Source organism: Esox lucius, chromosome 19 (genome assembly GCF_011004845.1).
Source record: "Esox lucius isolate fEsoLuc1 chromosome 19, fEsoLuc1.pri, whole genome shotgun sequence".
Taxonomy (NCBI): domain Eukaryota; kingdom Metazoa; phylum Chordata; class Actinopteri; order Esociformes; family Esocidae; genus Esox; species Esox lucius.
The window spans coordinates 14,011,276-14,026,235 of NC_047587.1; the positions used below are offsets into that span (position 1 = coordinate 14,011,276).

The 14,960-nt window shown below is 47.4% G+C and overlaps 1 protein-coding gene across 1 annotated transcript in view; it reads right to left on the bottom strand.

Moving 5' to 3' along the window:
• reln (reelin) overlaps positions 1-14,960 on the bottom strand; it is a 150,246-nt gene that overhangs the window by 8,754 nt on the left and 126,532 nt on the right. Inside the window, exons 45-65 of the mRNA XM_029115018.2 lie at positions 13,567-13,717; positions 12,446-12,580; positions 12,227-12,350; positions 11,359-11,608; positions 10,936-11,104; positions 10,390-10,530; positions 9,901-10,078; positions 9,173-9,366; positions 8,785-9,041; positions 7,697-7,851; positions 7,014-7,228; positions 6,400-6,577; positions 6,034-6,209; positions 5,537-5,643; positions 5,115-5,357; positions 3,888-4,063; positions 3,235-3,308; positions 2,919-3,080; positions 2,465-2,622; positions 2,023-2,242; positions 456-653 (exon numbers count right to left, since the gene is read on the bottom strand). Of these exons, the coding sequence (XP_028970851.1) occupies positions 456-653; positions 2,023-2,242; positions 2,465-2,622; positions 2,919-3,080; positions 3,235-3,308; positions 3,888-4,063; positions 5,115-5,357; positions 5,537-5,643; positions 6,034-6,209; positions 6,400-6,577; positions 7,014-7,228; positions 7,697-7,851; positions 8,785-9,041; positions 9,173-9,366; positions 9,901-10,078; positions 10,390-10,530; positions 10,936-11,104; positions 11,359-11,608; positions 12,227-12,350; positions 12,446-12,580; positions 13,567-13,717 (3,661 nt within the window). The remainder of the gene's footprint in view (positions 1-455; positions 654-2,022; positions 2,243-2,464; positions 2,623-2,918; positions 3,081-3,234; positions 3,309-3,887; positions 4,064-5,114; positions 5,358-5,536; positions 5,644-6,033; positions 6,210-6,399; positions 6,578-7,013; positions 7,229-7,696; positions 7,852-8,784; positions 9,042-9,172; positions 9,367-9,900; positions 10,079-10,389; positions 10,531-10,935; positions 11,105-11,358; positions 11,609-12,226; positions 12,351-12,445; positions 12,581-13,566; positions 13,718-14,960) is intronic.

The following is a 14,960-nucleotide window of genomic DNA, read 5'->3' on the forward strand; positions in this document are numbered from 1 at the left end:
GTAATGTATCACAGTGTTGATAATGTATCTCAGTGTTGTTAATGCATCTCATGTGGGTAATGTATCGCGGTGTTGATAATGTATCTCGGTGTTGTTAATGCAGCTCATGTGGGTAATGTATCGTGGTGTTGATAATGTATCTCAGTGTTGTTAATGCAGCTCATGTGGGTAATGTATCACAGTGTTGATAATGTATCTCAGTGTTGTTAATGCATCTCATGTGGGTAATGTATCACAGTGTTGATAATGTATCTCAGTGTTGTTAATGCATCTCATGTGGGTAATATATCGCAGTGTTGATAATGTATCTCGGTGTTGTTAATGCATCTCATGTGGGTAATGTATCGCAGTGTTGATAATGTATCTCGGTGCTGATAATGTGTCTCATGTATAATGTATTAATGGAAATTGCATCGGGTTTATAATACATGCCCGCCGGCGTCATGTCGACTCACAGTGGGATGTTGTAGGAGACCCGCTGGGCCTTGATGAAGTCTTTGGGCTGATGCTGGGCGATGACGTGCCAGCTGACCCCGCTGTTGACCGTGTACTGCAACAGAACGGCCCGGTCCACTGTGTCAGCCTGGTCCAGGGCTGTGTTGCAGCTGTCTGTCTGGGACACACTGCCTATCTGGAGCACAAACATGATCTTACTGTGGACGGGAGAGGGGAAGAGGGGGAGCGGGGGAGAAGGTTAGAGTCGGAGTGGAGGAGAGTCGGACAGGGGGAGAGGGATGCCAGGATGGAGGGAAGGAAAAAGAGAGTGAGTACTGTTTTTACTTGCAAAAATATTTTTAGTGCTTAGTCAGGGTCTAGTGTTAACACTCCCAGCTCCATGTAAATATGAGTGTCCAGCAGTGACACTTCATCATTCTATCCTATCCATGATTCCAACTATCAACAAAATATAATAAAAAAACGTTTTTTAAGGAGATTGCAGGTCCATATATACTTGTGGGGCATTTGAGGCTTTTTTGATAGTAGGAAGAAAGTAAATATAGAGGAGACAATGTTCTGATGCGCCAAGCAAAAGGACATTACAACAGTCTGGACAGTTGTGAACCTCACCAGAAGGGAGGAGCTTGATACCAGAAAGCAAGTGCCAACCATGTAAATGACAGTCATGGTGACCTGATTGGAATTCAGGTCTTTTTATGGTGTTTAATGGCAAGAAACACTGTTCCAACCACACTTGGAAATCATGCAGGATGATTTGTGGCACGTGGTGGTGTGATATACCACGGCTAAGTGTTGTTTTTATGCATCACAAAACGCAGAGTGCCTGGACGCAGCCCTTAATTGTAACATACTGCTATTATAAACTGGTGACCAATGCAAGGATAACTGTTATGGTGAACTGGTTACCAAGTAAATCAGATTTGTAAAAAAGGATTTTGTCATCATTCCTGTGGGGTTTCACCACCTAAGAATATACAGTGGATATAAAAAGTCTACACACCCCTGTTAAAATGCCAGGTTCTTGGGATGTTAAAGAATGAGACAATTCTCTTTTGTACCCTTCTCCTGACTGATATCTTTCAACAATGAGACCCCTCTAAAGCTTTGGAAGCTCTCTGTGGACCATGGCTTTTGCTCTGAGATGCAACTAAGAAAATGTCAGGAAAATCCTACTAGAACAGCTGAACTTTATTTGTGATTAATCAGAGTCACTTTAAATGATGGCAGGTGTGTAATGACTTCTATTTAACATGAGTTTGAATGTGATTGGTTAATTCTGAACACAGCCATATCCCCAGTTATAAGAGGGTGTGCACACTTATGCAACCAGGTTATTGTAAGGTTTTTATTTTTCATTTTTCCCCCTTGAAGATTTCAGTTTGTTTTTCAACTGAAATGTTCACATTATAGTTCTGACATGATTTATCTTTGTCTCATTCTTTTACATCACAAGAACCAGGCATTTTAACAGGGGTGTGTAGACTTCTTACATCTACAGTATACTATAGTATACTGTAGAAGTATATACTGGGCTGTACAGTGTATTTTGTGGTCAAGTCCCACCTGGCTCGTGTGAGGTCTAGTGGCTTGGTGACAGCCTGCCTCATCTTACAGCCGTTGAAGTAGAGAGAGTCTCCGTGGGCGTGGGGGGACAGCTGACCACATCCACTGCCAACCCCGCCCCCCTGGATGAGTTGCCAGCTCTCCTCCGACACACTGCCTGACTCAAAGTTATCCTTTATAGAGCTGGGTAGGTCACTGCTGGACAGGGAGCAGTCATCGCCTGGGGGGAGGGTGGTGGAGGAAGAAGGGAGAGGAGGGGACATGGAGGAAGGAGAGAGGGGAGGGGACATGGAGGAAGGAGAGGGGGGAGGGGAGGGATCACAGTAAACCCTTTGCATTTCTAAAAATACATAATTCAGACAAAATCAATATTCCAAAATTAATCTCCAATGACTGTTTTGCAGGAATGACAACATTCTATGAGTGTTTGTATGTTAGTCACCATGGTGACCCTCGTCACAGATGCAGACCACCCCGCTGGTACAGTAACCATGACCACTGCACATGCCCGAACAAGCCTCTCCAATGTACACGTGGTCCACGCCCCAGCTGTGGCGCTCGCCGGCCCCCTCCTTCTGGATCCAACGGAACTGTGTGGCCCTGCAGCAGATGGGTCAGGGGAGGGGTGGAGCTGGGTCAGAAGGCTGTGTCTGAGAGTCACAGGGTCACTACCCACACGTGACCGCCAGCGCAAGGAGTGTGACTTCCGACACTGAACATGAGTTACAATATCTTAATCTGAGATTTGAAAAAGCAATCGCTTTGTTCCACCTCTTGTGCCTAAATGAGTAGATGAAATGGGTGACTGAGAGCGGCGAGAGTGACCAAGGGAAAGATGGAGACAACGAGTGAGAGGCACCTCCTCACACATTCACGGCACACAGATCTCTGCCTACCCAGAGGAGACGTGGTCAGGCAGCTGGACGGTGACCCGGGTCCAGGTGGAGCTGTTGACAGGACTGTAGATGGTGGACTCATGGAACATGAACGGAGAACAGCCAACGTTGTTCACAGAAGACGGAAGGCATTCTGACTGGACCAGCTGCCATGAGTCAGATCTGGGGAGGAGAGAGAGAAGAGAAAAATAACGATCTATTCTCGGCTGCAATAATGTACTGTGAATCACATTACACGTGGAATACGCTGCTCAGAAAGTGGATGCATTCCTGACGTTCTGAATTCTTGTTCCAACAGTGGCACCATCTGTCTCACCTGGCGTCCTTCCTGTATTGCAGCAGGACGGAATGGTGGTCTTCACAGCTGTCTGCCTCGCAACCCACCACAATCTAAACAGGACACAGAGGACATGCTGAGTTAGAGGCGGCTGGCTGACTGGTGGTTGGAATGTCTGACCAGTAACCGCTGAGGTTGCAAGATCGAATCCCCAAGCCGGTGAGTTGTGAAGTCGTTCTTTCAGCAAGACGGTTAGCCCTATGGACTAATGTGTGTCGCCCTGGATAACAGTGTTTGTTAAATTATTTATGATTTCACCCCATTGAAGCTGACATTTAAAAATGCTTAAGGAATATTTCGGGGTTAGGGGTTGTGGGTAGGGACATCCCAAGAATCCCAGACGGCACTGACCTCCAGACCACAGTTCTGCAAAAGGAAATAAGTGGATCTATTTTTCCCTGTGTGTTGAGCTGTACGGGTCAATTTTAAAACGTTTTCTGGGGTTCCACAGGGACTGATTATTGGATCCCCATTATTCCTAGTGTTCAGAATGATCTTAGGTGGCAGAATGTTGCCGTATTACAAAGTGTAAGAAGGATTTGTGTCTAGAACCATAGGGTAAGCCACTGCAAAGAGGTATGAATTGATCTAGATCTGTAGGAATTCCGTATTCTCAAGTTAAGAAGTTGAACCTTGAACTGTAGGATGTATCCAGGCTGGACTATGAGCTCGCGGGTGGCCAGGATGTTGTGTGTTTGGTCCAAGTTCTTGTTAGGCCAGTAGAGGTGGAAGGAGGGGTTGCCGCAGAAGCCTGCGGTGCGCACCGCGTTCGGGTAAAAGCTCCAGCTCTCCTCATGGGACACACCCTCTGGAAGATAGAGAGATTGACAGAGAAGATTACATCCCAAAGATTACAAAATGTCAAGCAAGAGACAGGAGAGTAAAACCGCAGACTGAAAACTATTTCACTAACAGGACAAAATAAAAACCTGTTTTATACCTTCACATCCATTCCTAGCCAGTGGTGCTTCAACATTGTCTACCGTTATTGAAAGTGTCCAGCAGCACAAAGAAATGTATGTTACGCTACACTACATTCTGCTCTGCTACATAATGGATTGATGTTACGCTACGCTACATAATGGACTAATGTTACTCTATGCTACATACTGCTCTGCTACATTATGGATTGATGTTACACTATGCTACAATCCGCTCTGCTACATAATGGATTGATGTTACACTATGCTACAATCCGCTCTGCTACATAATGGATTGATGTTACACTATGCTACAATCCGCTCTGCTACATGAGGGATTGATGTTACGCTACGCTACATAATGGACTAATGTTACTCTATGCTACATACTGCTCTGCTACATTATGGATTGATGTTACACTATGCTACAATCCGCTCTGCTACATAATGGATTGATGTTACACTATGCTACAATCCGCTCTGCTACATGAGGGATTGATGTTACGCTACGCTACATAATGGACTAATGTTACTCTATGCTACATACTGCTCTGCTACATTATGGATTGATGTTACACTATGCTACAATCCGCTCTGCTACATAATGGAGGACATAAATTCATTGCGAACAAAACACAATGTTTACATTTAAATTCTCACTCAGTTATGCTATATCCCGGGTGTCATTCATTTCACAAAAGACCATCCGCAATGGATTGGATGGCCCCTAGCAGTTTGAAGTGTCTGTTGCAAACATGTTTCAGAACATAATAAAACAGGTTTTGTAAATTTTTGTAGCAAGTTACAGAAGCAATCAATGTTATTATTCTGGTATGTCGTGTCTATACCGCTATGGGGCCCACCGATTCCATTCCGTTGAGGTCTGTTTTCATATTTCATGTTGATGTATTCTATGCTGTAATGCTATGTTATGTTTACCGTCATCAAAGTTGTCAATCAAGGTGGAGGGGTTGATGTCAGACCCTCCCACCAGAATGTTGTCTAGGGCCCACTGAGCACGCTCCAGCCCAGATGAAGCCAGGCCGAAGGAGACAGAGAAAGGCTGCCACCACCTCAGCCGCGTGGCATTGGACAGAGCCCCCTCTGGTAGAACTATGTAATCACGCCTCACAGACACGTACTTCAGATAGTCCATTTCATGGAGCAGGGTCCAGGACACACCTGGGGGAGAGAAGAAGTGAAGCAGAGAGGATTTAGAGAGGGGGAGAGAGAGAGAGAACAATGTATCTATGAAAAGTCAGTGTTATTCTTGGTTTTCCCATCAGTTTCTTTATTAGGAAATCCCCTACTAATGGCTCCATGTGTATGTGTTTATACATGTTTCATTTATTTTCTGCTACCTCCGTCTGTAGAGTAGTCGAGCAGCACTCCCTCTTTGCGACAGGTTGGGCGGTGACACAAAGTCATGTTGTCTTCACTGCCGATCCTGGCCCAGTACTCTACAAACCTACAGCAGAGGAGGAAGGAGATTTAAATCATTTTATTTCCCTTTGTTTTTTGTGATATCCAATTCGAGATTATGGCCATGTTTCATAGCAACAACTGTACAGTGGGATTGGGAGTGAACGATCGAGATGGTGCCTCTGATCTTGCCAAGCCAGAAAAAGAGCTGGGAGAAGAGCGTGACCGAGCTAGCATGTGCCCAGCCTACAACCTGGCAACCTTGGGTGACATGTCACCAATTCACCAGGTGACATCAATCCTTACCACCATGTGAAAGCTTTGCCACTGTGCCGATCTGATGCTGTTGGAGTTCCTTCGCGACCAGAATTGATCAATGACCTAAACTGGAAGGCTGTGACTCAGACATGGTGTGACTAAACGGTTAAGGACTAACTTGGCTCCGCGGAGGTCGAGGTCGGCGGTGATCGCCTGTCTGGCGTCGGCTCCTCCGAAGTACAGAGCCGTGCCCTCCACCAGCACTCCGCAGTCAGTGCAGGGATGGCCCCCCTCCAGAACCTGCCACTGGGGGCCTGGGGCGCCCTCCCAATCAAAACGTTCCTTCAGAGATGCCTGGGGAAATACATCAGTGGAAAGGAGAAATCTCAGGTCCATGACAAAGGGTCTTCCACACTTTTCCCAACACCCGCTGTAACTCACAAACGAAGAATCCACCAAATGTTTAATTTACAAACGTCCATCTGCTCCTTCGAGCTGGACGGGGACACAGAAACATGGACACATCAGTCGCCCGTTAGCGTACCTTCAGTGCATCGCTGGCGTAGCAGTTGGGTCCAGTGAATCCGGGGTCACAGAGACATCTCTGGTCCAGACAGTCTCCGTGTCCACCACAGTGTCTGTCACAGCTCGGCCCAATGTAGAAATTATCCAGAGCCCACTGGGTGTCCGAGTGCTGCTGGTAGAAGCGGAAACGCACCGCCCTGCACAAGCAATGCACACTCTGACTGTAGTGATGGACCCAATTCTGTTCACTGGGTTGAATGAATTATGTTCCCTGGGTTCCAGTAAACCCTGACCTATGTTCCCTGGATTACAATGAAGTCTAGGTTCTGTTCCCTGGATTACATTAAGGTCTGAGTTCTGTTCCCTGGATTACATTAAGGTCTGAGTTCTGTTCCCTGGATTACATTAAGGTCTGAGTTCTGTTCCCTGGATTACATTAAGGTCTGAGTTCTGTTCCCTGGATTACATTAAGGTCTGAGTTCTGTTCCCTGTGCATTTTAAGTCTTTACAGTGGAAGTATGTGACAAGAATAAAGCCCATCCCTCTCAAAAACCAAGCAACTTTTCAAATTGAGCAAATCGGGGGTAAGGAGGTAGGTGAGAGGTGTGTCTGTGTGGGTCACGTCCCACTCACGTGTCGGCCAGGCTGTCTGGTAGGGGGTAGACAGCCCGCTTCCAGCCCATGGCAGGGAAGAACACGCTGGGCTGGGAGACCTGTCCTCCACAGCGGGGGTCAGCAGGGAGACACTGGGGCGCCAGGTACCTCCAGGACACCCCGAAGTCCACAGAGAATTGGACATGGACCTGTCGCTCTGCATACCGCTGGGGCACACTGCAGCCCACTGCTATCTGGAGGGAATCAACAACGGAGATCACCAACGTCAGTCAAGAAAATGAATCAAGATAGTAAATCAATAATTAACATCAAGACCGTGAATCATGAATGTGAATCATGAATGTGAATCGTGAATGTGAATCATGAAGGTGAAACATAAATGTGAATCATGAAGGTGAAACATAAATGTGAATCATGAAGGTGAAACATAAATGTGAATCATGAATGTGAATGTGAATTGATAGACAGACAAACTCCACTGACACATTTCTATTGAAGTAATTTAGCATATGCAGTTAGGGTTAGGTATCTTGTTCAAGGGCACCGAAATAGATATTCTCAGAGATTTGAACAAGTGACCCTTAAGTTACTGGCCCAACGCTCACGACCACTGGGCGGCCCGCTTCTAAAAGACCCTCCCAACAGCTCTTTTCTGTCAGATTCAGGATTCTTCTGTTCCGTACTCAAGGTGACAGACTGACCTTGAACTGCATGACCCATCCCTTATCAGGAACGATGTCACGTGTGACTGCATAGACCTCCCTCCCGTCATCACTTCCACACACCATGACACCATCGGGGGAGCTGCAGAACCTCTGGACGGCACAGTCCTCACTGAACAGCCAGTGGTCCCTCACTGAGAGGAGGGGGGAGGAAGAGGGAGGAAGAGCGAGGGGAGTGGGAGGGTGAAATGGACAGAACGGGGAGAATAATGAACACGTCACAACATCACGCTGTTTCTTCAAATTGCCTTTCTCTTTACACGGAAACAGATTCAACAGAACGGTTTTCTCCCAAGGCAGTCGCATGCGTTTGGCATTGTCTCGGCTCATTCAGAAGGAACCTGGTGATAATTAATTACGTAAAAAGGGTTTCATAAAATGAATGTTATTGCTCAATATACCATGCATGGGGAAGAGGGAAGGACGGGGGCAGTGTGACTGGCAGAGCCCCTGGCCTCTGTGTACCTGTGGCTGTGATGGCCTCCTCCAGTCCCCCTGTGTGTATACCTGAGGTGTTCTCCTCCTGTGTATATACCTGAGATGCTCTCCTCCTGTGTGTATATCTGAGGTGCTCTCCTCCTGTGTGTATACCTGAGGTGCTCTCCTCCTGTGTGTATACCTGAGGTGCTCTCCTCCTGTGTGTATACCTGAGATGCTCTCCTCCTGTGTGTATATCTGAGGTGCTCTCCTCCTGTGTGTATACCTGAGGTGCTCTCCTCCTGTGTATATACCTGAGGTGCTCTCCTCCTGTGTGTATACCTGAGGTGCTCTCCTCCTGTGTGTATACCTGAGGTGCTCTCCTCCTGTGTGTATACATGAGATGCTCTCCTCCTGTGTGTATATCTGAGGTGCTCTCCTCCTGTGTGTATACCTGAGGTGCTCTCCTCCTGTGTGTATACCTGAGGTGCTCTCCTCCTGTGTGTATACCTGAGGTGCTCTCCTCCTGTGTGTATACCTGAGATGCTCTCCTCCTGTGTGTATATCTGAGGTGCTCTCCTCCTGTGTGTATACCTGAGGTGCTCTCCTCCTGTGTGTATACCTGAGGTGCTCTCCTCCTGTGTATATACCTGAGGTGCTCTCCTCCTCGCCCTCACTCAGCAGGCCTATCCGTCCGGTGGGGTCGCCGTCGGCTGGCGCCCTCTCGTGATTGGGCAGCGCCACCCCGCCAAAGGTGTCGGAGATCTGCGCCCGCGGGTCGGAGCCGGCGATGAGCACGTTGTCGAGCGCCCAGTCGCTGTGGTCCGCCCCCTCGTGGGTCGGCTGCCACCAGCGCACGCGCACACCCTCCTGTCGGGCTGCGGGGGGCAGCAGCACGTTGACAAACCTGTATACACACACACAGGTGAAGAGACGCCAGGTTAGGGCTGGTAACACCTGGAAATGTCCAACTTCGTGATAATCCTCTAGACAATCAGACGATTAAACAATTATCCAGTCAGTCAACTAATTACACACCCTGGTTTGCTGTACAGGTCGTAGAAGATCTCTGTCAGTAGATTCCAGCTGATGCCTCCGTTCAAACTGAACTCCAGCAGCACGCCCTGGTTACGGTTGCTAGGCGGGATCATGCAGCCGTACATGAAGTAGAACTGGACAAACTCTGCCTGGGTCAGGTTCAGGTCCACAGACACCAGTTGGCGGCTACAACTCTGTGGAAAAGAGAGACAAAGAGAGAGAGAGACCAAAAGATAGAGAGACAGAGAGAGACAAAGAAAGACATACAGAGAGAGACAGGGATACAGACATACAGACAGAGACAGAGAGAGACAAAGAGAGAGATAGACAAGGAGAGAGACAGAGATGAAAAAAGAGAGACAGAGAGAGGGACAGTGAGACAGACAGAGAGACAAAGAGAGAGACATACAGAGAGAGAGATACCAAGAGAGAGACAGAGAGATGAAGAAAGAAAGATGAAGAAAGAAAGACGAAGAGAAAGACATAGAGAGAGACAGAGAGAGAGACAGGAAGGTAAAGAGAGAGACAAGAAAGACAGGACGGATCAAGAGAGATGAACTAGACAAAATTTGGGCTCAATTTAATTTACTTTTAGTCAATTGATGAAGCTGAAACGGTGATTCAAGTGCAGCTCATTTCAGTCACTGAGTTTCGGCTTAGGTGTTGAATTTCATGGGACTCAAACCAAAGCCTACGGGAGGTTTTGACAGGCAAGGTTAGATAGTTACCCCGCTGAAGTGGAGGGCGGCCCCCGATGCCACGGCCCCACACACGGTGCTGAGCTTCCCGCCCGTCACCAGGTGCCAGTGGCTGATGGAGGGGGCCCGGCTGAAACTGTCCTTGAGCTGGGAGGGCAGGGGGGCCACAGGCTCATCGCAGTACTCCCCTCTCCACTCTGGGTCACACCTAGATGGGGGAGGGAGACATGGGGCGAGGGGGTTGTCGTCTCCTTCACTGGTTTGTGTAAATGTGTGTTTTAGTGCGATACGCTTTTCAGGCATTTTAATGCTTTAATGTCAGAGAGAGCTTTTGCTGAGAGAGCAACGGGCCAGGGTTGCTGAGAGAGCAACGGGCCAGGGTTGCTGAGAGAGCAACGGGCCAGGGTTGCTGAGAGAGCAACGGGCCAGGGTTGCTGAGAGAACAACGGGCCAGGGTTGCTGAGAGAGCAACGGGCCAGGGTTGTGTGAGCGTGTGTGTGTTCTCTAACAGTCACTCACACACAGGAGCTCTGCTGGCAGCGTCCGTGTCCGGAGCACATGTCAGGACAGCCGTCTCCAATGTAGAGATTGTCCAGAGCCCAGGTCTGCTGCTTGTCGAACGGAGCCTGCTGGAACCAACGGAACCGCGTGGCCGGAGACCTGCAGGGAACCATTACAATGATATTGATTACGACCCGGGGAGATTACATTAGTTCCAATAGGTTTCTAGGCAAAACAAAGTGAGAAATACAGTTCTGAGTTGAACTGGTTCTGCCTGAGCGGTATCACTTGATGTGTACTAGCTACATACTGAACATGGGAACAGTACGAGAGTTTGTTTTATTCCAAATAGATGGCCGTACTGTGAACCTAATAAACACGTTTACATTTTATATTGAATGCGTGTGTGTGTGTGCGTTAAAGTAGCACTGACCTGGCCTCTTGAATGTGTGAGTGTGTTAGAGTAGCACTGACCTGGCATCATGAATGTGTGTGTGAGTGTGTGTTAGAGTAGCGCTGACCTGGCATCATGAATGTGTGTGTGTGTGTTAGAGTAGCGCTGACCTGGCGTAGGTAGGGATGGGCAGGGTGACTCGGCCCCACTTGTTGTAGGTGTCGGCCACCAGCAGCCTCTGCAGGGTGTAGGAAGAACAGTCTGGGCTGGTGGGGAGGCAGTCCCGGACAACAGGCTGCCAGGTTAGACCCAGGTCCAGAGAATACTCCAGCTCAATGGCTGTGGGGAGAGCAGAGATCGGACATACACACATAAACATAAACGTGGTCTTACATGAACAAAAGTTACATAAACCTGTTGATGCTCCTGCAGTAATCAGATCTGAAATGTAAGTGATAATTAGGAGATTTTTTTTATTTGAACATAGAATAAAGTTAACAGTACTGTGAAATCTGTTGTGTTCAGATCTGTATTTTCCACAAAAAAAGACATTGCCATACCTTATTGTGCCCTATATGTCCCTAGCAGCTCACCATAGCAGGAGTTAGTGACGGAGCAGGAAGCCGAGAAGTCAAACTGTATGAAAGCATCCTGGCCCAGGCTGATGTCCGTGGTGACGGCGTAGCGCGTGTTGGACTTCTCTATGAAGGCGAAGGCCGCCCCGTCAGAACCACACACAGGCATCCGAGTGCCCCCAGGGTGGAGGAGCCAGGAACGACCGTCCATGGTGGAGAAATCATCTTCTAGAGGGCCCCAACCACTGGCGCTGCCGCCCACCACCACCTGGTGGAAACAAAGACACACGGAATCATTTCGCTGTATTTGCAACGGGGGAAGAAAATATTTGAAGAAGCAGTAGGAAGTAGAAGGAGGAAGAAGTAGGAGGAAGAAGAAGTAGGAGGAGGAAGAAGTAGGAGGAGGAAGAAGTAGGAGGAGGAAGAAGTAGGAGGAAGAAGAAGTAGGAGGAGGAAGAAGTAGGAGGAGGAAGAAGTAGGAGGAGGAAGAAGTAGTAGTAGGAGGAAGAAGTAGGAGGAGGAAGAAGTAGGAGGAGGAAGACGTAGGAGGAGGAAGAAGTAGGAGGAGGAAGAAGTAGGAGGAAGAAGAAGTAGGAGGAGGAAGAAGTAGGAGGAGGAAGAAGTAGGAGGAGGAAGAAGTAGTAGTAGGAGGAAGAAGTAGGAGGAGGAAGAAGTAGGAGGAGGAAGAAGTAGGAGGAGGAAGAAGTAGGAGGAAGAAGAAGTAGGAGTAGGAAGAAGTAGGAGGAGGAAGAAGTAGTAGTAGGAGGAAGAAGTAGGAGGAGGAAGAAGTAGGAGGAGGAAGAAGTAGGAGGAGGAAGAAGTAGTAGGAGGAAGGAGGAAGAGGGAGGTAGGTTAAGTAGCAGGAGACAGAAGAGCTGGCCGGTACCTGGTCAATGACCCAGGGGCTGTAGAAGTGTCCATTTTCAGAGGGCTGCCACCAGCGTAGCCGTGTCGAGGGGGTTCGGGCACGCAGTGGGATCTCCAGGGCCACCAGGCGGGCGTGGTTGCTGCTGTGGGACCAGAAAATGGGGACAACCGTAGTGAAAACCACCAACGCAGACAGCACTGTGTCTTTACGACTTCAACAATGCAGAACAACAGCTACCTGTTGGAGAAGAGGAAGTCCTGCAGCAGACCCCAGGTCAGACCTCCGTCCACAGAGAACTGGAGCAGGACGGGCTGGGAGCGGGGGTCTGGGGGGGCTTTACCACAGCCCAGGCGGAGGAAGAACTGAACAAACCTGCATGGAGGAAAATAACTGGTAAGACTTAAGTAGATCTAAACTGGGCCTACAGTGTATAAGGTCTACATAATGACTGCATAAGGCCTATATGACAAAAGGCCTACATAGAAACATCTCAAGGCCTACTGTGCATAAGACCTACATAGGGATTACTTATGCAGTAAGTACAAAAAGCCTACATAGAGACTACTAAAGGCCTCCAGTGCATTAGACCTACATAAGAACTACTTAGGGCCTACTGTACAAAAGGCCTACATTGAGACAACTGAGGGCCTACAGTACAAAAGACCTACATGGGGACTACCTAGCTCTACATAAAACCTACATTGCCTGTATTACCTGTATTACAGTCGCTGTTGGATGAAAATCTCTAAAACCGACATGGCAGGAAAATGACAGAAAGCACAGAAAAAGTGAGGGCCAAGCTTTCTGACACCCCATCTTACCACTAGATGGCATCACATAGCTGTAAGTTTCAAACACTAGTGTCCTGTGTCAAAGTCAGTGTTTTTATTTATCAGAGGCACCGAATAACATAACGTCATTCTGAACATTGAAATTCTTGTGACATGGCACGCGGTAGGCATTAAGAAAGAATATATAAACAAAATACACATTACAATAAAAACTAGCAGCAATTCCAGATAATGTAGACATGGGAATACAGACAGAATGAAAATACATTTTAAATATTATAAATAAAAATGTAGTAGTGCCTAAAGATGGATCCATTAAAATGTGCTAATGTACCTTGAATGTACATAGAAAGTGACCAGAGCATATGAAGTGTTCATGTGATCAATATGATCAATAAATCAATGTTGATGTTTGAGAAGCCTTATTGCCTGGGGGAAAAAGCACTGGGTGTCTGGATGTCCGTGCCCAGATGCTCCGGCAGAACTTTCCTAATACTAACCCTATTGAAGTCACCAACAACAATAAAAGCAGTCGGGTAGCCACCTGCAAAAACACACACGCAGTACCTTGCATTGGCTAGGTCCATGTCGTTAGTGACCAACATACGCAGGCCGTCCTCGCTGAAGAACAGATGGTTCCCACTGGACATGATGCCACACTTCCTGCTCGGCTTCCCTCCGCTCAGCAGCCTAAACCGCTCAGCATCCACCGCCCCTCCTGCACAGACACGCACACGCACGCACACACGCAAGAGAGGCAGGTAAAACACATGCACATGCACCCAAAAAAGGACACACAAAGACAAAGATAATAGACTAGCGCTAGCGCTAACACACAAACAATAAGGACTTCTAATATGTTAACACTGCCAACATACTATCTAATGATGATGAGACCAGTGAAACATCCTGTCTACAGCTGAAGGACACACAACAATGTCAGGCATACCCCGTATCCTGTTAAAGAAACTTGATTATGACAGGTCCCTTTATTTGGGCTATTACTCATACACCGCTATTTCACTCTAAAAAGGATATTCATGGATGTTCTCGATGAAAATGTTTTTGACAAGAGTCTGCTACATGTATGCGACAGTTCATCACAACAGGTTTCTACTAGTGCAGATCTCAGCTATCAACCACAGTTCACTGGAGACCATGACGCAGTGAAGATCTCAACTATCAACCACAGTTCACTGGAGACCATGATGCAGTGAAGATCTCAACTATCAACCACAGTTCACTGGAGACCATGACGCAGTGAAGATCTCAACTATCAACCACAGTTCACTGGAGACCATGACGCAGTGAAGATCTCAACTATCAACCACAGTTCACCGGAGACCATGATGCAGTGAAGATCTCAACTATCAACCACAGTTCACCAGAGACCATGATGCAGTGAAGATCTCAATTATCAACCACAATTCACTGGAGACCATGACGCAGTGAAGATCTCAACTATCAACCACAGTTCACTGGAGACCATGACGCAGTGAAGATCTCAGTATTGAAGGCAATACTCATTGACTGCGTATGGACAGAACTAATGCAGGCTTCAAACACACACACACACACACACACACACTCATAAACGTTTTGGCACATACTCCCTCTGTGTTTGTGGAGGCCTCTGGGTTTTCTTTTACCTTTAAGGAAGTGTATAGGTTATCCATAGTCATTGTGGGGCTGTGCTTAAAAGTTCAGAATTGTGGCAAGCTACTTCCCCAGAGTCAGATGAACTTGTGGAGACCGTTAGTATGTCTGTGTGCAGATCTGTTTAATACATGTAAACATGTCTGTAGATTTTCGATCAATAACTCACTGTTTCTCAAAATGTCCAGTATATTCTCTAATGCGAATTAGCATTTTCTCATTAACTACCTTCAACCTTCTGTATACGTTATGGAGAGACATACTGTAAAATGCTATCCAGGATTTAATTTGACTAAGGAAGTACT